The 23,726-nt window shown below is 38.7% G+C and overlaps 1 protein-coding gene across 13 annotated transcripts in view; it reads left to right on the top strand.

The window, feature by feature from the left end:
• LOC117415139 (neuron navigator 3-like) overlaps window positions 1-23,726 on the top strand; it is a 283,877-nt gene that overhangs the window by 246,627 nt on the left and 13,524 nt on the right. For 6 of the 13 annotated variants that reach the window (XM_059027613.1, XM_059027614.1, XM_059027603.1 and 3 more), the window contains 17 exons: window positions 856-1,132; window positions 1,843-2,521; window positions 4,018-4,503; window positions 5,170-5,211; window positions 7,807-7,967; window positions 8,291-8,482; window positions 8,832-8,884; window positions 10,283-10,306; window positions 10,562-10,639; window positions 16,872-16,955; window positions 18,218-18,329; window positions 19,339-19,460; window positions 19,655-19,675; window positions 20,420-20,443; window positions 21,135-21,307; window positions 21,812-21,895; window positions 22,618-22,771. In XM_059027613.1, the coding sequence (XP_058883596.1) occupies window positions 856-1,132; window positions 1,843-2,521; window positions 4,018-4,503; window positions 5,170-5,211; window positions 7,807-7,967; window positions 8,291-8,482; window positions 8,832-8,884; window positions 10,283-10,306; window positions 10,562-10,639; window positions 16,872-16,955; window positions 18,218-18,329; window positions 19,339-19,460; window positions 19,655-19,675; window positions 20,420-20,443; window positions 21,135-21,307; window positions 21,812-21,895; window positions 22,618-22,771 (2,766 nt within the window). The remainder of the gene's footprint in view (window positions 1-855; window positions 1,133-1,842; window positions 2,522-4,017; window positions 4,504-5,169; window positions 5,212-7,806; window positions 7,968-8,290; window positions 8,483-8,831; window positions 8,885-10,282; window positions 10,307-10,561; window positions 10,640-16,871; window positions 16,956-18,217; window positions 18,330-19,338; window positions 19,461-19,654; window positions 19,676-20,419; window positions 20,444-21,134; window positions 21,308-21,811; window positions 21,896-22,617; window positions 22,772-23,726) is intronic. The other 7 variants (XM_059027610.1, XM_059027608.1, XM_059027612.1 and 4 more) reach the window with 5 other exon arrangements.

Raw genomic sequence — 23,726 nt, 5'->3', positions numbered from 1 at the left:
AAGTAAGACGGACCACCACACCAACTGTCTGAATAGGTATCTGCAACAAATAAATGTTTGGAAGTACATTCGTAAACGCAGAGTGGCATAAAATAAAGCTGCTTCAGAAAAAAAAACAACCTCATGATGTTTTGTTGTTTTGGTGTAATTTACACAGCAAAAATTAAAGAGCACTCAAAACTGCAGCTGAATGTGCAGTATCCAAATGTGAAATGTTACATGTGGATCGGTCAAATATAATTTTAGATTTATATAAAAAGGATAATATTTGCAAACAGTTTTTGTTTCGCTTAAGTGACAGCACACATGCAGTTTGGCTTGCCTACTTGATTACTGAAGGTGAACAGTAGCCTACCGTTTTATTGACATAATGTGTGGGGGTGTTTTTTTTTATTTTTATTTTTCGGGGGGGGGGGGTCACTGCCTAGGGCTGCCATCTAGGGCCCCCGCCTAGGGCCCCACACAGACTAAAAGGCTGGCCCTGCTGCTATACAGAATAGCTACACTCTAACCTTTCTGTCTAATGTACAAAACATCATAAGCTCCAATTCAGGAGACAATAACTAGTTGTCGGTCAGGGTCTGGTTGTCGGTCAGGGTCCCTTATTTCAGTTCCCTTTTGCCTCTTTTTTTAATGTTATTTCTTCGTCAGTATATTATGTTTACTTATGTTTCCTTTATCAGTATATTCTTCTTCTTACAGTATTTGCATTTTAGCCATATTATTTAATGAAACTGAATTTGTGAAACCTGTAAACAAATCCTAATTTAGTTAAATGCATGTTACTGTTGTATGTTTTGTATCATGTGTACTGCTCGTGATCATCACACAGTGTATCTTTTTGAATGTTCTCAGTTAAAGACAGACTCGGAAAAGCACTCCGTCCCAGACAATGAGAATTCTTGGGGCAGTCCTGAAGATCTGAAGAAAGCTGATGAGTTTGACAGCAGTATGGATTCCAGTAACAAGTGGAAGGGTAACTCCTCTGGGCATTATGAAGACTCAGAGAAAGGAGGGCAGAAGACAACCTTATCTGTTTCTCAGACAGGATCCTGGAGAAGGGGCATGACGGCACAAGTCGGGATAACGCCACCTCGGACCAAAACTGCAACCGGCACTCTCAAAACACCAGGTAGGATTTTCATTGCTCCTTCAGTCTCGAGCTTAATGATGAAAAATAGATTTAAATGCGCAGTGTGTTTTCTATGTTTTGTCATATATGCATATATAGAGCTTTCCTGTAAAAAGACATTGTGTATAACAGAGCTGCTACTGAGGTGTTCCAGACAAGACCATGAATATTTGCATTAAAACCTCCTGCTGAATGGATGTGCAAGGAAATGTCCGAGGAACAGTAGTGGCAAACATGCTTCAGGAGGAACACATTTAAATACAGTATGTGTGGGTACAGGATGCACAGAAGGCTAAACTTTGTAAACAGTTATCCATTTGTTAGTGTTATTGGAGCACTTCCGCTTTAAAATAGCTCTCAGACCAAATAGTTTTTCTTTGAAGTCTGTGCAGCCAATGTGCAGCTTATACCAGCTGTGATATCTTGCTCTTTTCTTGATCTGAAACATGACCAAAGGTGTTGTGAATGTCTGTGGATGTATGTTTGGGCCAAGGGCTGATACAAACTCTGAAGAGTTTGTTCAGAGTTCACACATCCCAACTTTCTTAGACATTCTCGGATACCATTGCTGCTGAACATTCCTTTTTTTTTTAAACTGCTGTTTCAATTATAATATTCAAATATTTGTACCAGCCTATTAGTAGCGGACAGTTCAGTTTCATTACATGCAGACTGTTTCAACAGAAGGGCTTATTTATTTTTTGTTACAGGTAAAACAGATGATGCCAAGGCTTCTGAAAAAGGAAAGGTTCCCTCCAAAAGCATACAGCGGTCTCCCTCTGATGCAGGGAAAAACAGCGGGGATGAAGGGAAGAAGCCACCCTCTGGCATAGCCAGGCCGCCCACCACTGGCTCTTTCGGGTTTAAGAAGACAGGGTCTGGAGCTCTGATTACTGCCAGTGGAGCCACCGTAACCAGCGGTTCAGCCACACTGGGGAAAATCCCCAAGTCTTCAGCCATTTCCGACAAGGGAAACGGAGGGCGCAAAACCAGCCTGGATGGCTCCCAAAACCAGGATGATGGGGTTTTGCTGGTGAGCTCGAAAAACCCCCTGCAGTACCGCAGCCTGCCTCGCCCTGCCAAGTCCAGCTCCAGCGGGATTGTGGCGCGGGGAGGGCACCGCTCCAGCTCCAGCAGTATTGACTCCAATGTTAGCAGCAAATCAAGCGCCGCTTCCAGTACCAAACGTAGGGAGCCCACCAAGATGGGTTCAGGCCGATGCAGCCCTGTAACCATCAACCAGACCGATAAAGAGAAAGTGTCCGTCTCGGACTCGGAGAGCGTCTCTCTGTCTAGCTCTCCTAAATCGAGTCCCACCTCCACCAGCCAGACAAGCTTAAGACAGCCAGGCTGCAAATACCCAGACATCGCCTCCCCTACCTTCCGCAGGTAAGAGATAGACTCATTTGAAATGATCTGTCATAGTGAATTAGTTCCGCTAATGAAAAAATAAGATTAAACTGATAAACCCTCTCTAAAACAGCTGAAAGCACTAGCTGATTGTTTTAAAACAAGTTTTCATGAACTCTCAAAGCACTGATTAACCTAAGAGAATGCTTAGAAACACTTAAAAAAGCATTCCTTCAAACAGTCCTTAAAGTTTTGGGATTAGGGCGCATAGTGACATGATAACAAGCATGCATAGTGTTACAACATGCACATCACTAAAGCAGAAGCTCTTAAAAATAAGAAATTCACTTTTCAATATGGCATTAAAAAAACAATGTAGTTTCAAGCACGTTGGCTATCTTGACGCTGCCAGTTCTCATCAGCAGGCTGTACACCTCTTTTGGAGACGTGGTCAGCCTGCTCAAGGCTTTTATCACAAATGGCTGTCTTATTAGAACTGATTTAAAACTTTTCAAAGTGGGCTTTCTTTACAAAACAGGCATTTTGATTTTTGTACCAGGTGTTCAACAAGCAAAGTCATGGCTTTCACAGCTTTGTGTTATGTTCCGAGTGTCACGCCACACATAGACCTCTAGCCTCCTGTACTGTCTGGACAGACACACAAAGTCAATAACAATCACACACATTAATATGCAAGTAGGTGAACTGAATTTGTTTAAAGCTGAAAAGATATTTAGTGGTTTTTTTTTTTCATTGGATGGTGTGATTTTGTATTTGATTAAGGTGATTCAGTATGGAATAAGAAGCAGATTTCTTTTCACAGCAGAACAATACACAACTCGGGAATGATCTAAATATAGAGTACTGTTATTTGTTGTTCTGCCCACATGTCATTAGATCCAACCAACTCTCTAAGGACTAACTGTTGGAAAATACATACTGTATATATAGATATTTGTGTGGGCAGGTCTCTGCTGTGGTGCATTCAGAACAGTGAGCAGCAGCAATGAGAATGCCCTCCTGTGGCGTCTTGTAGGACTTGCAGCTAATGTGTTGAATAATGTAGAAATAAAGTGTAAGAAAATGCTGCAGCATTCTACTATGTCTCTTTCTTCTGGCATTATTAATCTTGACTTGACGTTGAGGTTAAGCCTCCACTGGATTCATTAAGCTGCTGCTGAAGTATCATTTATCATTAAGCTGCTGCTACAGCATCAGTCTGTCTGGAATGTTTGAACTGCAGGTTTACAACAAGCACTCAAACTGATGCAGCCTAATGTGAAGTTCTTACTGGTAGGGGAAATCTGGGTTAGTAAAGCATAGCAAAAGTATACAGGCAAACATTGTAAATCACAGAGAATCATGATAAAACAATATATTGTGTAAGTATTATAGCTGCTTATTCTATGAAATAATGCCATTGGGTAATTAATGTCCAAAAAACCATTAGATCCATTAGAAGGCAGGTGATCTACGTCAAGGCTAAATTACAGTGAATGAACTGCATGAAGCCAGTGTTCCTTTATTCTTTTCAGATTATTTGGCACCAAAGCCAGCAGCAAGCCAAGCTCTACAGCCAGCCCAGAGTCAAAAAGCTCCACAGTGATCAGCAATCCTCATGCTACGCTGACATGGCAAGGAAGCCTGGAGTCTCCCTCATCGGGCACAGGCAGCATGGGCAGTGCGGGTGGGCAAAGCGGAGGGAACAGCCCGCTCTTCAATAAACCCCCGGACCTGACCATGGACGTGATCAGCCTGAACCAGTCCCTGGCCTCCAGCCCTGCGTCCGTTCACTCCCTGACCTCGGGGGGCAAACAGTGGTCCACCAACCTCAGCAGCTCCTCGGCCGGCAGCAAAGACACTCTGAGCTACCAGTCTCTGACCAGCCTGCACACCAGCTCCGAGTCCATCGACTTCCCCGTCGGCCACCACGGATCCCTGAGCGGGCTGACCACATCTCCCAAAGAGGTGCACGGCCTGCTGATGAGAACTGGCAGCGTCAAGTCCACTGTCTCAGAGGGGTACGTTGTACTGCTTGTACCGATTTGTTCGTTTTCTTTTGTTAACCAAGAGAAACATCACTAATAATATTAAGAAACTACAGCATGCAAAGTCCCTAAATATCAACCCGTGTTCTGTACCTGGAAACTCTTAGCCACTAACCACCCCCTGACCAGACTTTGTTGGTCCCTGGACTGCTTTAATAGCAGGGTTTCACTGCACTGTAAAAAGTTGTCTTTAATTGCAGCTAAGAGTTATTGGAAATCATGTACTGTAAACTAAAAAGGTACTGAAATTTACCCTAACAAGAAATGATGTTTTTTATTGCCTTTTTTTATTGTTACATTACCATTAAAAGGGACTGGTACAGTGTGTGATTGGAACACAGTATAAAACACAGAATGGAAATTATGATGCATGGGTTCTTCATATTCTGTGTTTCTGCCCTATCTAATTTTTGTAATCAAGCTGAAATCTGTGGTCTATCTGTGGGCACACTGAAGAGGACAGTAGAATCAGTTGTTGACCAATACTGAATGACAAGCCCCACTTGTATTCAGTCATGGCGTCTCATCTGTGTTATAAATATCACCAGTGTTTTCAAGAATATTTGATAGCCAAAGGCAAATTATATGTCCTATGTGTTATAATTATTTGTTTTTTGTCTGTTTTCTTTGTTTTAACAGCATGCAGCTTGACAGAAACACTCTCCCCAAAAAGGGACTAAGGTACTACTGCTATATATATATATATATATATATATATATATATATATATATATATATATATATATATATATATATATATATATATATATATATATAATATATGATACTGACTTAATTTACTCATTTATGCTACATTAGTGCTACATCTACAGTGTTAACCTAATATGATGCAGACAGGTTTTATTACAGGTTTTATCTACAGTCTACCACTTTTAGATTGAGGTATTTGCTGCTCAAGGACAATCATTTCAAAACGCAGCCAGCTGTAAAAGGCCACCAGGTATTATAATTTAAAACGCCCTCCTCCACTAGAATTTTGGACTCCTCTGCGTGCAGTTTTAGTTTGCGTTGTGTCTGTCTGTCCCCTGCTGAGTGCTGTGTCTGTTGATTGCTCATTTTTGATCAATGTAAGCCACCTCCACCTTTCACAATAAGCCACTGACCAAAATACTGCACTGCTGGGTTTTTGATATCATGGTGGTCACGGGTAAGTCTTGGACATTATCGTGCTTATTAAATTATTACTCGCAATGCATGTACATGCATGTCAAGTCTCAAGGTTTACCCGTCAAACTCACGGTTTTTCACAATTTTGAGAGTCTCACGGCCGTGCAATGGAGTCTCACATTTGTGCATAAGTTTGTTATTTTTTGCGAGGCTGCAAAACCCTTTGTAAACGATACAGCGGTAAATTCAATACAACTGTCCAAGCGTATATTCCTGTAGCTGCTACGCAAACTCCCCCCTTACAAAGATAGAATTGCCTTGTTGTCTCAAACTGACTGTTTGTCTGCGCCAGCCTTCTGTGTTTCTGTAAACAGCACGTCATTACTCGGACAGAGTGGAAGGAGAGGCTGTCAGAATGTCACTGTCTCGTTCACGCAGAAATTATCACAGAAATAAAAGAGAAATGAACATTCTAACAATGAGAATGTAATTATTAAAGTCGAAAAATATAATGTTCTTTATGATGCCAGTGTCAGTGGTTATAAAGACAATACAAAGAAAGACACCATATTGTAAGAAATAGCAGAATAAGTGGAAATTGATGGTATGTCTATCTCTTTTTCACCTTAATTTTAGTCAGTAACTGGGGGCACCACACACTGGTTTCGTATTTCTGTAAAATAACACCTCTCTGTTTTAATAATGTTGACCAATAATAATAATAATCACATTCACACACTAACTGAAGATTTTATTAAAACTGAAAATCAATTAAAAAAAGTATATTAAACTAATTCTCAGTAGTGTGTAGATGTATTATAAAGAAATGTGTAGATGTATTCTTTTTGAATGATTTACATGTTAAACCAGATCACATATAAACATTCACTGTTAAATGTATTTTTTTTTTAGTGTATGGTGTACCCAGACTATTTTTGTCTTATATGTTTTATTTCGTCTCCACAAAAGGAGCAAAAGCAGACAGTATTTTCTTTTCATGACTAGGTACATTTTTTTTTTTTTTTATGTACTCATGCTGTATTCGTGTCGTTTGCTTCGCTCCCGGTGTGCATAGCCCTTAAAGTGTAGGTCAGTGGCATAGCTGTCAGCCATGTGCAAAAATATTGATCAGTCACCAGCACCCTCTACTGCCCTCTAAAATAGAAAAGTTACAGCAAATACGGATCCAATTCTATGCTGTTTGACAGTCATGCAGCAGTAATGTGCTTCTTCAAGCAGATGTTCCATTCCTGGTAATGATGGGTCACCTTCAGCCATTCAGTTTGATCTTAAATTGCTACCTTTCCCTTAACAAGGGCTTAAAGTAAGGCATTTTTTTTATAGCCGATGCAATTTGGAGCCACTGTTGTCTTCAATGTCAGAAGAAATAATGTTATTTTATTTACAGTGAGTGGGTATTAGGGCGGATGGGTTGCGTTCTTAAAATGGGATTCAGACTTCAGTACAGCAGATATCTGCCTTCTGGTGATGTAAGTGCTGTAGTTTTAAAGAAATGGCTAAGAGTGCAGATTGTGTGGCCTGGTTAACTCACAAAATCAGTGCAGCCTACATAATTGTACATCTAGATTCTGTATTAACTATTGCAAGATGAAGGTTGCAAGTTACACAGGCGAGTACAGAAGTCAAGAAAAAAGAAAACTTGGCTCAACAAACCAGGCCAGTAAACAAATTCCTACTTTGCCCATGTAGAGAACTTGTATAACTATATCAGCATAAGAAGTTTAAATCAATTATACAAACCGAGTTACGTGTTGTGCAAGGGGTTGAGTGATTTATCTTTTGTACAGTTAAATACAGAAGTGTTGAAAGTCTTCAAATATGTTGGTGTATGCTCTGGTTCATATTCAAATTCTCTGTAATTCTCTATAGGTAAACTGATAGTAACAAACCATACTGTATACAATGATTATGTAATTATCTGCCAATGTTGTGCTTTACTGTTCAAAATCAAAATCATTTTTTTACCAAAAGATTCTGTTGCTGTAGCTTACACCATTTTAACATACCAAACACATGTTCTTTGATTTATCTGCCTGTGCTGTCTTACAGTATCCTGCTTACAACTCGAATGCAGTGCCCCCCTGTGGTGTGTGTGTGTGAGTACCGTTCTGTTTGTGTGCTGTTCAGGTACACCCCCTCGTCTCGGCAGACCTCACAGGAGGAGGGGAAGGAGTGGCTGCGCTCTCACTCGACCGGAGGACTGCAGGACACAGGCAGCCAGTCTCCCCTGGCTTCCCCCTCGGCTATCTCCTCTTCCACAGCCGGGAAGTACCACTACTCCAACCTGGGTGGGTGACACGAGCATTGCTGTAAATCAAAAGAGAGAAACAGATTTTGGGTCAATGATAGTATTACTCATTGAGCTTCAAAGAACAAAAACACAATAGTTGTCCGTGCAGAAAAGGTCTGTTGTTTCACGGGCTTATACTTCTGTGCTTTTATAAATAAAATGATTGTAAAGCAATATCTGTAATTAATGTATCTTTTTATCTGAGCATATCAGAATCGTAATTTAACATACACCTTTTATATCGTCTTTATTACTGCTTTTAAAATATTAGCATTGGTAATAGTAGTAGTAGCCGTAATCTTTGTCATTATTGTGTTTTAGTGAGCCCTACAAATCTGTCCCAGTTTAACCTTCCTGGACCCAGCATGATGCGCTCAAACAGCATTCCAGCGCAGGAGTCTTCGTTTGACTTGTATGGGGGCTCGCACGTCCTGGGTGGCAGTGCCGTGTCTCTGGAGGAGCAGCCCAGAGCCATGAGCCGGTCAGAGTCTTTCAGAGACAGCATGGAGGAAGGTAGGGGGGTGCTGCTGTGCACAGCGGCGATTTACTGAAATCGGAACATTTAGAAATCAACCCTGTTTTCAAGACAAAAGAAATACATTCAGAATACTGTCAGAAAATGTGTACGGAATAAGGACATGCTTTGTAAGTGTCATTTTTAGTAAGTGGCTAGTGCCATTTACTAAAGAGGTTTTAGAGAAAATGCTTGCCACTTAGCAGAGCGTTTTGTTGCATTTAACTTGACTGACAATAATTGCATCTGCTGTATGAAGCTGTCATTCACTGCAAGATATATTCACGCTTAGCTTGGTTTCTGAAGCTGTCTTCGTAATTAATCCTGTGTTGTCTTGTGATTTTGCAGTCCATGGCTCTTCATTGTCACTGGTTTCCAGTACTTCATCCCTATATTCAGCTGTGAGTATACTTCTATGAAAATGTGTTTTTTTTTTGTTTTTTTTTTGTTTTACTTGCTTTTATACAAAGTGCACGATATATCTGAAAACGTGCTTTTCCTCTCTTCACTTGCTTGATGGATCTCGTAGTTCCTTTGGTTACCAAAACAAGCAGTAGCAGGCAGTTGCTCAGGCCAGGCTTGTATGTTGCTGTGGTGGTAGATATCGGACACAGCGTGCAGTTTTGAAAATAAAGGAAGTTTCAGTTAACATCATGGAGAGTTTATTCCATGCTTGATTAAACTGCAATAATTGCCTTTAACAAGATATATTATGGATGTATGCCTTTGTCTGAAAGTTCATAAACATGTCAAGTGCCAATATCTCGTTTCAAAAAGATCTTCCTATTTTGAAACCTGTATTCATTTTAAAACCAAGGAATAGTATTGACACACAATCTGCTGCAAAAGGCACACACTCAGTTAAAGGTATTCTACTTACAGTTTGCTTCCTGGTGAATTGATGTCATAATTCTGAATTCGCTGACAATGGCGTGATTAAGTTCAGAAGGCGATTTATCATGATTCTGAAGTTTTAATTTAGATTCTTGAAGACATGCAATTTCAAAATGAGCTTTTTGGAGACTTTTTGAAAATCCTGTTACTTGCAATTACCTGCAAGTGAAGTAACCTTTATCAAACACCATTGCCACTGTTTGACATGGTGATCACTTATGAAGAACACAAACAATTCATTGTTTGCATTAGTTTTAGACAAAGTTCATGCACCTTTTATAATATGCAAGTGTAACAAATGCAGTTCTGAAGCACACACGTCGAGCTGCAAGCCAGTACCTTATTGCTTATTCAGAGCAAGCGCTGGCAGTAATCTCATTCAGGAATTGTATGAGTGTTTTGAGCCCTCCGTGGCGTGTAATGGAAATTAACCTGTCCATAAACAAATTAATGACAATGTAATACTTCTCAACAAAAACATGTTATTAAAATGTAATAAAGTGGTAATACGCAGATAAGCGGAGTGTTTGCTCGGATCAATATACTTTAGCCAGGAGTTGTTGATACTGTGGTCACTGCATGTTTTTTTTTTTTTGCTGGACTTGATTCTCAGATAACTCTGTGTGCTGTTCACTTTTTGTTTGACTTGCAGGCACCTGTTTGAGAATTAAGGGTTCATTTTATTAACCTGTACCCAAACAGGATAAGGTGCCCCTGGATTCCTTTAGAGCATTATACAGCCCTGGGGGTTGTAGATGCAGTCCATGTTGTTTAAACAGACTCCTTAGCCCACAATTATTCCTTTTTACTTTATGTACAATATGTCATTATTTATAAGCTGTAATTTTTTTTTTTTTTTTAATATTTTTTAATATTTTATGTTAATCCTTTACTTTTCATTGCAGACTGAAGAAAAGGCACATTCAGAGGTAATTACAACGGTTTCTTGTTTTTAAAGGTTGGAGTTACATTCCCTCAACCAACAAAACTAACCCCATTTACATTAAAGTTGTGCCAGTAAATTGCCATTTTATGATGTTGCATTTTTTTAACCTGAAGCTTTACATGAAAGTCTTGACATTGACATTCTGAGTGCGAGATCTGCACTCTCAGCCATATTATGTGTAGTTGCTGCTGACAGGTTCCAATGGGGGCGTGACTTGGAATTTGTCTTCTGCCAACAGCAAATAAGAAAGCTGCGGAGAGAGCTTGATGCCTCCCAGGAAAAGGTTGCTACATTAACTTCTCAGATGTCATCAAATGTAAGTGTATTCCATCAAATTCCCTTAAAGAGGTGTAATTACAGAAACAGCTGAACTGTAGGGTTGCATGCTTGGGAGACAAAGTAGGCATTTTAAAGCAAACCCACTATTAAAAATAAGTTCTAAATAAAGTTCAGTGCAGGCAAGTACTATCTGATGTCCTTGCTCAGCATAGATATCACTATTTATAGTTATTAAATACAAAGTAAAACATTTTCTCCAACGTTTTTTTCACACTAGCTTTTCAAACCTGTATGTGTATGGTGCATCCCTGGGCATTTCTAACCCTAGATTTAGACATTGGCAAATTAAGACGTGTAACACTAACAGTTAGGAATGAGCTTCGAGTTCATCATAGTCAAGGTACCCTTGCGTGCCCAGGCTGCTAAAGCTGATAAAAACTGGAAACCAAACACGCCGTTAATCAGAGTGACAACAATGAGAAGGTTTTTGAAGTGGAGTTTTGAAAACCCAAATGGCTTTTTTACTCTGCTGCATCCCAAGTTAATTTCATCAGCTGTCTCTCTGAGAAAGGGCTGATCAAAAGGAGAAATGAAGCCATTCTTTATCGCAGATCCTTTTAATCACCAAACGACAGAGTCAAGAATGCGCAGGGCGGAGGGAGTTTCTGAGGACTTAGAAGCAGAGAGGGTGGTGTGTGCCTTCATTTCAAAGAAACCAGTTGTTTATAATGTCAGAAGTTAAATCTCTAGTGGAAACAAATTGTGTTCATAGTATCTCCACTGGGAATAGTAATGTCTCAAAATTCAATTAAAATGACATTTTGTGTATCGTTTTATTTCACTGAAGTATACAGTTTTTTTTTCACTTTTTTTTTTCACCAGTCTGATTTAATGATCTAAACTGCAGCACTCATTATCTACAGATGCCCTTATTATTGACCTCACTGAATAAAACAGCAGTATTGTTGAAAGGTCCGAGCCACAGCAGGTGAAGACGTTTGAGGGCGTGCTGGTATTTACGTCTGCCACTGACCTACAGCTAGGGCCAAAGGTTTTGCTTCACCCAATAGAATTCATTACTTGTGTTTCAAAAAGTCGAATGAAGCCTGCTGAATAATGTTACATTACCATATTGAATTACATACCGCTTTGTAGTTTTCCTTATGCTTAACAAGAAACTGACAAACTTGACATTTCAAAATCTAACATGAAATACTGTTACTACTGTCATGGCTTCCGGTAGACTTTTGCAATATCATTTTATAGTTTCTTTTTTTACACAATGTCAAATAAAAGATCTAAATTATGTTCATTAAAGAAAATGTGTTTATTATGTCTCAATCCTAAAATTCTAGGTGATGCTCATTTTTTGGCCATAGCTGTACAGTTGACCATTCAAGAGAGTGTGATGTTTCCGGTTGGTAGAACTATCTCGGACTGTAGGTGGGAAGAATTCCGGGGTCACAAACCAGTTTCATGCAGATGTCACAATGTTGCCATCCCCACTAATACTAATCACATGCAATTTGACATTCTAAGCTCAGACCACAGGGGAAGAGAATGTGCTGGATTAAGCCTTGTTTAAATCACAAGTCTTGTACAGTCTCCTGACTGTACAAAATAAATTCTAGCTGTTCATTGGAACATGTAAAGGTGAAATACACAGGGTAAAGGTGAAATACAGGACTGAGTCAATCGAAAGAGTAGCTGGTGATGTGTTAATGTTGGCTGTAATTATGTGAAGCAAACAAAGCTTGATAGCTTTAGGATCAGATGGTACAGTAAAGCTGTGTAATTATTTAGCAATCATAAAAAACAGGATATCTGACCACACTTCTAAGCTTTCTTAGTTCCATTTTAAATGTAGGTTACATCAAAGTTAATAAAATATCAAACTCCACTTTTAATGATTTCCTGAAAAAAAATATGAAGATTTAGACAATGTGATCATTGTCAAGGATATTAGCGAGTTGTATCTATTTGCACTGTGATTTGTAAAGGAACACAAGGTCAAAACCTTGCATTTTTGTTTATTCAGTAAACGATTTGGTGCCTCACAGAGTTTTAAAGAAACAAATGATCTTGTACACTGCTATAAACTGTATACTGTATAAAACATGATTTATATTACTGACGTTTTACAGTACAGTATAAAGCTGCAGGAGTTAACATTATGCACAGTGTGTAGAGTTTAGTTTAAATTTCATTAATGTACCTCCATTATTGTCCTAAACTCCTGGACCCTCGCCTATAATTCCCTTTTTTTTTAAAAAAGACACTGTGGTTTCTCTAGAACTGTTCTAGACTGGAAGAGAAGATGATGGGGGCAGGATAAATGATATTATTCTGCAGCTATGGCCAAATGTTTTACAACACCTAGAATTTTAGGATTCTAGACAATAATAATAATAATAATAATAATAATAATAATAATAATAATAATAATAATAGGAACTTATTTTAGGTTTTTTATTTAACATCATGTAATCAAAGGAACTACAAAATTATCTTGCAAAAGTCTACCGGAAGCAATAGTAGTGGTACAGTTTGTTATGTTAGATTTCGATTGTAACATTTTTTTTTGTCAGTTTTTCATTAAGCATATGGAAAACCACAAAGCGGTATGCAATTCAATATGTTAATTATATAGGGAGGTGCAAAACCTTTGGCCATAGCTGTAGATGCTGTATGGGAACAAGGTGCAAGAGTCAAAAGCTGCAGCAGCTTCCTGGAGGTTATGTTACGGTATGACCTCTGTAAGCTAACAGTGCAGGATTTGGATGAGATAACAGACTAGGAATGAGAAATGTGCTTATCGGCAGCTGCATACATTAAAACGGCACACAATCATGTCTGCTTTTACAGAAAATAAATGATCTTGGTTTCTGTTTTCTACATTTTCCATAGTTTAGCTTTCTGTAGAATCTCATCATTATTTATTAAACACTTTTTAAGACATTGAAAAAGACTTCTAGTCTAAACATTTGTCATTTCATTTTAATTTCCTTTAGTATTTCTAATTTCAGCCAGCTGTAGCTATTGAGACTAAATGTTCCACCACCCACCTTCATGCTATAATGCAACTGCAGTAGAAAAGCTATGTGACTCAAGAAGCAAACAGCAATGAATTGGATTGACTCAAATTGTGTCTTAGTTTTATTGTAATTTAGCCATGAAAGGATATTATTTTAGTTTAGTTGTATCTGTTCTTTTGTTTTGTCTATTGGGATTGCTAATAGGGTACTTTACTGAATCGCTGGGATTCATTACAGGGCACTTTACTGAATCTCTGGTCTGTTTCCTTGTGTTGCACTGGAAGGTACTGTACTTCACTGAATTAGCAGGAATGCATACTCAATTAGCAGAAACCCCTTACTCTGATCTTTTTACCTCTTGTAAAGTGGCCCTATTGTATTGTGGCTCAAGCAATCTAAAATGTAAACAAAGTCAAGCCAAAAAGCTATACATTTACAGTTTTGCAAGATCAAATTTTTTCTGTACTTCTGTAACTGTAGAAGGAAAGACTGAGGCTCTAATCAGACAAACTACAGGCAACCAATCAGCAGCTTGCAGGTTGTTTTTGACTGTCAAAGGCCCCAGTCCCCCCATTAGGGTGAGTTCAGATCACAGCTCTTCTCCCCGCCCCTCTCGCTCTCTCGCTCAGTAGTTGTAGGCTATAGACTATTTCTGAGTGTGGACTGCTATGTGTCTGAAGAGAGAGAATGTCAGTGGAAAGCAGAGGCAGTTCTCTGGCAGAGTCTGTGGTGTGGCCAGCTCTAAATCAGTATCCCACTGCGACGCGGCAGGACAACTGTAGGAAACGGTCGGGGAGATGCAACAGAGGCAGGGATGGGCCTGTCGCTCACACTCCGGACATCTGGATGGCTGCACAGCCCTTTCTCCAGACCAGTCAGGTGGGGGGATTTCTTTGTACTCAATCCCAGCTGCTGGAACGTCACATGGAGGATAGTAGGGTTAACGAATTGCAAGAGGAGGCAAACGTGGCTAACTAAAGAGAAGTAAAGAAAACTTTCGATCTTGCTTTGACGACGATAAGGGTAGCTATCAGGTATCTCTTATCAGGATAGGAGATTCTTATATCTCTTCGATCACCCTAACTGAAAATAAGAGCAGGCAGTCATTTTAGAAGTACACAGTACTGAAAAAATCCAATATGTGACCAAAAAAAAAAAAAACCTTCTAATTTAACACCAGAAGACTATACACACCTGCAGGTATAGTTGGAGTAATCATGTATTGTAAAGTAATCTTTCTGGTTGTAGCATCATTTATTTTTATTATGATTGATTTCCTTTTGGTATTTCCACTTTTATAAATGATGAACTACAGCAGTAAAGACACGGGACTCTGTTTAATTCCAGTGAGACAAACCTATTGTACCCTAAAGACATGCATTTAGGAAAGTGTGTTTTTTAATGTTCGTGTTCATTGTTTGGAAGCATATAAAAAGGCCATACAAGTAAACTTATGAAATCATATAAATGATATATAGTTATATATTTAGCCATCCGTACCCTTTTTAAATCAATATTTTAAACATAATTTGATTTAATTGGTGTTATAATTTGTGAATGTGCAGTAGGGCAACAGTTAACTGTATAAAACAAGTAGGGGTACAACACCGGCTTTACCTGATGTGTCGCTCAGCTGCATGCCTTGTTTGAAATGATCTGTCAACAGGTACGTGCAGGTAGGCCATACCCCAAACAGAGCAGACACTACTCTCTCATCAGACTGATGCAATTACACTCACCCTTGAAAAAAACTGTCCGACTTGAATACAATCCATTCTGGCATAAACTATCTGCTTTGTGTGATACAATTTTTAATAATATAATTTTAACCTAGCTGTCTGGACCTTATACTTTAGTGTATAGTGGCTTTTCTGGTGACTCACTTTTCAGATAGAAGCGTGTGAGCGGCGAGTGGAGAAGATTTGTCTCCTGAGGCCTTTGGATACAGAGTATGCTTCCAGCTGCAGATCCATTGGAGGCCCTTATAAATAAACATTTACTCAGCATGTCAAATAGTTTTGCTGTCATTTCATATATCACATTTCAGAGCCAAAATTACAATTGTTTATTATGTGGTTGTTTATTATGTGGCCTGCAATACAGGGCCCTAAACTCTTAAGGATTTGGGGTTTTTTAGGACTATTTTTTGAACAATGCTTTTGAAAAATGAGAATAAACTAATCTGAAAAATGTTTGGAGAAGGTGCACAAAGTGCAACAGGCTTTCAAAATTCAGTCATTATCAAAACATTCCTTTAAAGTTTTGAGTTTAAAATCCATTATTACGACAGAGGGCAAATCATTTCTAATAGGGATAATGTCTTCCACAAAATAACGTCTATGCTGTGCACACTCATCTGTTGCATGGCATGTTACAATTAAACTACCTCAAGGCTATCATTGTACACCGACAAGAATCTACAGTATTTTGAAGAACCGATAGTCAAGATGTCTGGCTTCTTTTAAAAAATCTTGTGGGAAGCGTTCATTAAAAAGACACTTTTAATGCGTGCCAGGCCTCAGATTTCTCTCACTTCTGAATTGAAAGCGATATTGTTTGGTTATGAAGTACAGCTTTGATTGCTCACCACCTATGCAACATCTGACTTTATAGGGAAAGCACTGATTGAGGCACAGGGGAAGAAGACAGCGTTTTATTTATTTGAAAAGTGAAAGCAGTAACCAGCCAAGGAGTGTATTGGGAAGCAAGAGATCCATAATTAATAGATTACATCCCTTCAGTCATTACAATTATCAAAAACAACTGGCCAATTTTCACCTACAGTGAAAGTTAATTTAAGTGTACTGCAAGGTTCACTTGAAATGGAATAATCTGCTTGAGTTGTAGGTCACAAATCGCTAAACGAAGCAACAAGCTGAATCTTATGGAAATGATTCTCTTAGGTTCAGTACAACTCAGTATACAAAGTGTTTATTAGCACAGTACTGCGTGGTTAGAACATAAAACACTATATAAAACATAAACTACTTTTTAAATATTTAGCTTTAACCTTTTTCAGAGTCTCTAGAGGAAGTTATTTGATCCCTTTGCTTATGTCATCCATAAAAAAACACTCAATCATAGGATATACTGTATGAAAGTGACATAGTAAATTCATCAAAATTGTTTTGACGTGAAATGTCTGACGTGCCTTTTTTTGGTTTCATTTCTTTTTGTTATCGGTGCCTTAGATAATGTATTTTTCTCCATATTTAATTTATGTTTTATTTTCAGTCTCATCTAGTAGCTGCTTTTGAAAAGAGCTTAAGCAACATGACCTGCCGCCTGCACAGCCTGACAACGACAGCTGAACAAAAGGTGGGTTCCATCTGGGGCAAACTTCATTTCCAGCTTTTAAACAATACCGAGTCCAATATGACTAAATCATTTCATTCAATTAGTAAAGCAGTTTTTCTATCTCCAGGTATAATTTCTAGTAGACGTTTCTCGCCGAAACGAGCTGTGCGCAGATGACATTTCTTTCAGTTCTTGCAGCTTTAAATAAGCGTTTCGCCCACCTCTGTAATGCGAGATATAGTTGTTCTAACAAACTCACTGGAAACAAGAGTCAAACTATTACAAGGGGATTACATCCATGAACCTGAAACAGAGCTCTTAAATCAGCCGTGTATGTTAGTTACACTTAAGATCATCTGCGATTTGCATTTCTCTGCTTCCACAAGATTATTGCTGAAATCTATGGACTTTGGCAGCTTTAATCCGTATTAAATTAAATGAAGGAGATTCTTGAGAGACATCTCTGTTGAAAAGGCAAGAACGGATGACCATCTTTTAATTAAAATTAAACTTTACCCCCGGCCTGCAAGTGATTCAGAGACAGGATTGCGGCTGTCCTACTTGACCAAGTAAAGTTACCCTTGATCCTAATATACAGGTAGCTTATTTTAACACTACCTAAGCTAACAACATAGTGGTTTGACTGTGAACCTCAGGACTGATGACTGCATTCATTTTGAACAAATGATAACAGTCGTGTGTGTGATTGTGTGTGTGTGTCTACGTGTGCGTGTGTGTGTGCGTGTGTGCGCGTGTTGTTTGATTTTTAATATCTCAGGTATTGTACATGACCTACTACAAAAAGGCCAACATCTGTTTCATGTGTTCTTTTTTTAGCCAATTCTTTCTTTAACATCAGTCCAATACATCGTCCTGCTTTTTATCTATCAATATCCAAACACTGGTCTATTAACACCAAAGGAACTGATTAATAGGGTCTAATAGAAATCTAGACAGTATTCTTTCAAATCAGACTGTTTTCAAATGAAAAGGTGCTGACAGAGAGATGTCTTAATGTGGAGAGAGTCTGCTGTATCTATACAGCATTCAATCAATCCTGTGTTAGACACTCTATAGAAGTTAGAATCTTTTTAAGAATCCTAGTGTTTACATTATATATGTGCTTGGAATATCACCGTCTATTAAACTGCATATTTTTCTAAGTAGTCTCTTTTTTTTCAGAGAGGCCTGTCTGTATTTTCATAACCGAGCTACGTACAGTCTGCGGGCTCTGCTCTCCGTGGAGCAGAAGTAATCTTTTATATTTGTGCAATTTTCTTTAGGAGTCTGAGCTGGTAGAGTTAAGAGAAACCATTGAATGTCTGAAAACACAGAACACTGATGCACAGACGGCCATCCAGGTAGCACTGAACGGTCCTGACCACTTACATAAAGGTACTGAAACAAGAAAAAACATGTCACTGGGTCCAAACACAAGAACATAATGCTGGGCATGTCCCTTTGGCAGAAGATAAACTGTCAGTTTCATCTGATATTGTTTGATTCTGCAGTACCTCTTTGTGCAAGTATGTAGAATATCATACCATCTGTTTCCCTTCTGTTTCATGATTCTTAATTCAACCAGATGTCAGCATTTAAGCTGATAATCTTGGGATCTCTTTTATTTCTCAAAGAAGATGTCTTCGAAATGAGGACAGCTTTGTGACTCAATGCTGGCATCACCTCAGCCCACTGCAAGTAAATTAGGATTCCCTGCGTAGAAAAAAATATCATAGTGTTCTGTAGCAGTATACAGCCATGTTTATTTAGGTTACTACTAAAGACTACTATTGTAGTTGTATGGGCAGTGTTTAATTGTAATCTAAAAGTCAATTAATTCATATCTGTTTGCTACAATCTTCCACAGTTTAGCTGTATGTAATCGTTGAAAACGTTTTACTTTTAGCCATTGAAACCTACTGAAATCCCTTTATACTGTAACTATCAGCCTGTTCAGCAAACCTGCCTGCTCTTGCTACTACCTTCAGAAGAAGGAGGGTTAAAATAGTATATTCAAACCCTATCATAGCTCAAGAAGCAGAAATTTGAAAAAAGATAACAACCTTTTTTTTCCCCAAAGCTGGTTTTCTTTATACCCTTAACATTGTACATAAACAAAAAAACATAGAAAACAAACTTCTTAAATATGTTTTAAAAGCTGCTTCTATTATTATTATTATTATTATTATTATTATTATTATTATTATTATTATTATTATTATTATTATTATTATTATTAGTAGTAGTAGTAGTAGTAGTAGTAGTAGTAGTAGTAGTAGTAGTCGTAGTAGTAGTAGTAGACGTCACAGTATTCATTCATTCTTTGTGTGGGTGCACCACAGACTGCAAAGAAACACCACACGTCCTTTACAGCCATCCCGTATGTGTTGTTTATGTTTGTTAGACCTGCGAATCAGACGGCAGCACTCCTCGGACAGCGTCTCCAGCATGAACAGTGCTACGAGCCTCTCAAGTGTGGGCAGCACAAACGATGCTGAAGCCAAGAAGAAGAAGAAGAAGAGCTGGGTAAGAATTTGCACAGAACTGCACGGCCCCTTCACAAGCAGACAACCCCCAAATACGTCAATCGTATCTGCGTGGTGTGTTAATAACATGCACACAGATTCCAGTTGTTGTTGTTTACCTGTTTAAACTGCCATAAATTTCATTTCCATGCCTTGTAATTCCACCTTCTTTCATCTTTCATATCACCCTGCCAGGCAAAGGCAAAAGGACACAAGGTGAATATGAACTGAATTCATAGGTCAGCATGTGGGTCACAGAACAAAATGTTATGGACAAGCATGCTGCTAGCCTTTAGCGCTTTGAGAAAGAGGTGTGGTGCCGCCTCACTGCCTCTCACTGCCTTTTATAGAGCTTTTCCCTCTGTATGAAAGAGCGCTTGTGACTTATTTTCTAAATGGGTTATTAATGATTTCTGTCTCCCTTTACTTAAAAGAAATGGGTACCGCTTTAATGACAAACATGCATGACATTGTAACTGTTTAGTGATTACAAATTAATTCATAATTTTGCTGTATATAGATGCAAAACTCTTTTAAATATTCTAGCTGTCATTGGGAATGGCAATCATGTAGATTAGGTTGATTCATTTTGATTATAATGGTAGCACATTCCTAGTGATACATTTGTATTCCTGGCAGTTATAAAGTATTGAAGGGTTGCATACTGATTAGTCCTAACCCTTCAATACCTCCCATACACCCTACGAATGCCCACACGATTTAATATGATTCTATGTTTAATATAACATGCGATATCAGCATTCATTAGGTGACCTTACTGGATTTTAAGGGTGTGCAAGATTTGGATTCAGAAATGGGAAACTTTCAATGTAATCTCATCAAATTCCCTGCCTGTTTTTGGCCCCATTTCCGGATCGTGTAGACCCCTGCTGTTTATTGATTTAATTTGGGATCCTATGTGTAGACAGCATTGTAATAGTGAGTGTGTTTTACCTCTAGGTCGCAGATTCCTTTCCAGCCCAGGTCAGTAGTGTTTGAAAGTCATTTTGATCTGGTGGTGGTTGGCCTATGTGAAATGAGTTGTGGTGGTCTCAGCCCTGTTTGAAGTGGACAGGGGTCCGCATGATAAAACCACCATCCCATTTGAAACTAATTGGCAGTCTCTCAGAGAGGTCAAAGCCATGGTGACTGAACCCACTCCCAAGACTGAACAACCCTAACACAGTCAGGGTTGAAGAACATGCAGGTGCTATACATGAACTTCAGTCTCCAAAATGAATGTGTTTATATGAATAAAGAATGCAAATGTTTTTGTAAATAAATTGATGTATTTTAATAAAGACATCCAATTAACCCCCAACACAACGTTTTGCCTTGTATAGAAACCAGATGATACACTTATAAAAGCATAACATTTGAGGTGTGTTTTTACAGTTTAAAACCTTGAAACAAAGCATTAAATCTACAGATATTATAAAAACAACTTAATAAATAATGTGGCACTGTTGCTGATTAAAAACGCTGTATGGAAACTCTGCATCTCATCATCTGAGATGCACGGTTTCATCTTTTAAGCTTTGCTTCCCTTTTACTGACCTGAGGCTGAATGTTGAATGGCAACTTCAAACTAACTAACCCTCAAAGAAGCACTTACTTGTTAACATTAACGAATGTGCACGTGGCCAACTGACTGAAATACAGGTTTCTCTTTCAGCTGAGGAGCTCGTTCAAGCAGGCTTTTGGTAAAAAGAAATCTACAAAGCCCCCTTCTCCACATTCAGACATTGAAGAGCTCACTGACTCCTCACTTCCGTCGTCGCCCAAGCTGCCCCATAGCTCAAAGCAGGATGGCATTCCATCAATGAAAACATCCCAGTCGGCATCCGAGTAAGTCTGTGATGGGTGACAAAGGTTAACTCATGTGTCATGCAAATGTCACTGCAATATTTAAAATCTGCATTTCCCACCTGATCCAATTCATTTTTTACATTTAAAAAAGTTTTTTTTTTTATTGATGGATAACATCAGTGAATTGAATTTCCCAATTTAAATATACCTTCCATGAACGATTATTACAAATAAAAAAGGATCACAATTGCAGATACCAAAAAGGGAAGTTCGCAGGTGCATTTATTGCACAGTTTACATTGGTCCTTGGGATTTGAACAAATCATTGGATCGTTAGTTTGCCACAGTTTTGTGTTGTTGTCTTCTTTAACAACAGCCTAAATAATTATTTTATAGACCCATTATTTCAAAAGGATAGGGGTTCGCTCTCCCCCAGTCTGTTTTTCTATATGAACCTTTTCTTCTTTTTTCAATTTGTATTAAATTATTAATTTCTGCCTTTTGAAGCTGTCCTCTCCCCCATGTCTGTTTCTCTGTCTATAGTGAGTGTAATTGTGTTAAATCCTCTTCAATTTGGATACCAAAGAAAAGGCAAAATGGCCATGTGAGCTACAAGCACAGATCTCGGTAAAGCTCACGGAGTTGCCTGACCTGGCTTTTTTGTGTGTTGAGTGCTTTGGCTTTCTTTCCATTATTGCAAACTTTAATATATAACTTACTGAATGCTAGGGTATAAAACAAATCACTATTTCTTCAGTTACAACTACAAGGCCTTTATGTGTTTGACCTTTTTATTTAACCCTTTGAAGACACAAAAGCAGCCTGATAATGTTGCCCACAAATCTACGGTATCTCTGCTTAATAATATATATGTTGCTGGTAATATATATATATATATATATATGAATGAAAAAAATCAGTTAAAATAAAGTTACAGTTAGTTACTCTGTACAGACTGAGGCCTGAAAAGGACTGATTTTAACATTTACATAAAATAATCCTTCAGTTAAAAATGGAGACCTTTTAAACCACTTTGAAACTATGCATGGGCATTTGTTATGAGATGGCATTCTCCATCCTGTGGATGTAGGTCATGGTGACCGACTTTTTCATGATACTGACACCTGAAGAGTGTGCGTGCGTGCGTGCGTGCGTGTGTGAGTGAGTGAGTGAGTGTGTTATGTAGATTCTTGCTGGGGGATGTATGCATGTTACTAACACTCCTTGTATTATTTTGTGGTGTGCTATTTCAGTGCATCTGTATTGTAAATGTAAACTCACCGTGATGGTTCTGTGATGGAGTTCTATCTTGCGTTGTTTCTTATTTTGAACTGCGTGTGTCTGCCCAGGCTGTGTGAGTGCACAGAGGCTGAGGCCGAGATCATTCTGCAGCTGAAGAACGAGCTTCGAGAGAAGGAGCTCAAGCTGACTGACATCCGCCTAGAGGCTCTGAGCTCAGCACACCACCTCGACCAGATCCGGGAGGCCATGAACAGAATGCAGGTCTGTGGGTTCAATCACCACACAGCGGAGGGTGGGGGAGCTTTCTCCACTGCAAGCTCATCTCCTGCCTGTGACCCAAAGATCTGAAATTATTAGCTTTTGACAAGGCTTGAGGTGAAGCTGGCTTGCTCTAGCATTGCATCCCTGCACTCAGCTGACTTGTGAAACAGGCGTCTGCAGAAATGTTGTGTTCCCTCCAGGCAAACTTCAGGGACAGCTTAGGGATTTTTGCTTTGCATCTGCTAATGTTATACCTGCTGTGTGGATAAATAGGACTCCAGCCTTCAGCTGTGGTCAGCCTGGCACCTTATACACATACATCTGTGGCCAAAGGTTTTGCATCACCTAGAATTTTAGAACTGAGACATTGTTTAAAAAAAAACAAAAAAAAAACTATATGTACATAATTTAGATTTTTTAATTGAATATCATGTAATCAAAGAAACTACAAAATGATATCGGAAAAGTCCACTGGAAACCATAATAGTAGTACAGTATTTCAAGTTAGATTTTGAAATGTCACATGTTTCAACTTTTAATGGTTTAAGGTTTAATTTGACTTTATGAAGCAAAATGCGTTAATTCTATAGGGTGATGTGGAACGTTTGGCCATAGCTTTAAAAAAGGAAGCTCTACACAGCATTTCCAGTGAGCTGCTTGATATCCTCTAACTTGCCTCTTTTCAAAGACCTGCTGTTTGATAAAGGATTATTTCTCCCCTGGTACTGCAGCTTATTTCAGGCCTAAATCAGGTTTCTCGTGTCCCAGTTTCTGTGTAGAGAAAACATTGTGTGTGCAGCTCAGTGGTAGCTGAGATAAGCAAAGAAAATCTTGAAAATGAATTGCTGAGGCTTTCTGTACTTAGCAGGATAAACATAACTGAAAATGCGGTAACTCGCTTGTAACCAGAACATTATATATATTTTATTAAGGGCTGAAGTAAACAAAACAAAAA

The sequence above is a fragment of the Acipenser ruthenus genome, chromosome 7 (genome assembly GCF_902713425.1).
Source record: "Acipenser ruthenus chromosome 7, fAciRut3.2 maternal haplotype, whole genome shotgun sequence".
Taxonomy (NCBI): Eukaryota; Metazoa; Chordata; class Actinopteri; order Acipenseriformes; family Acipenseridae; genus Acipenser; species Acipenser ruthenus.
This window is presented reverse-complemented; position numbering and strand designations above follow the sequence as displayed.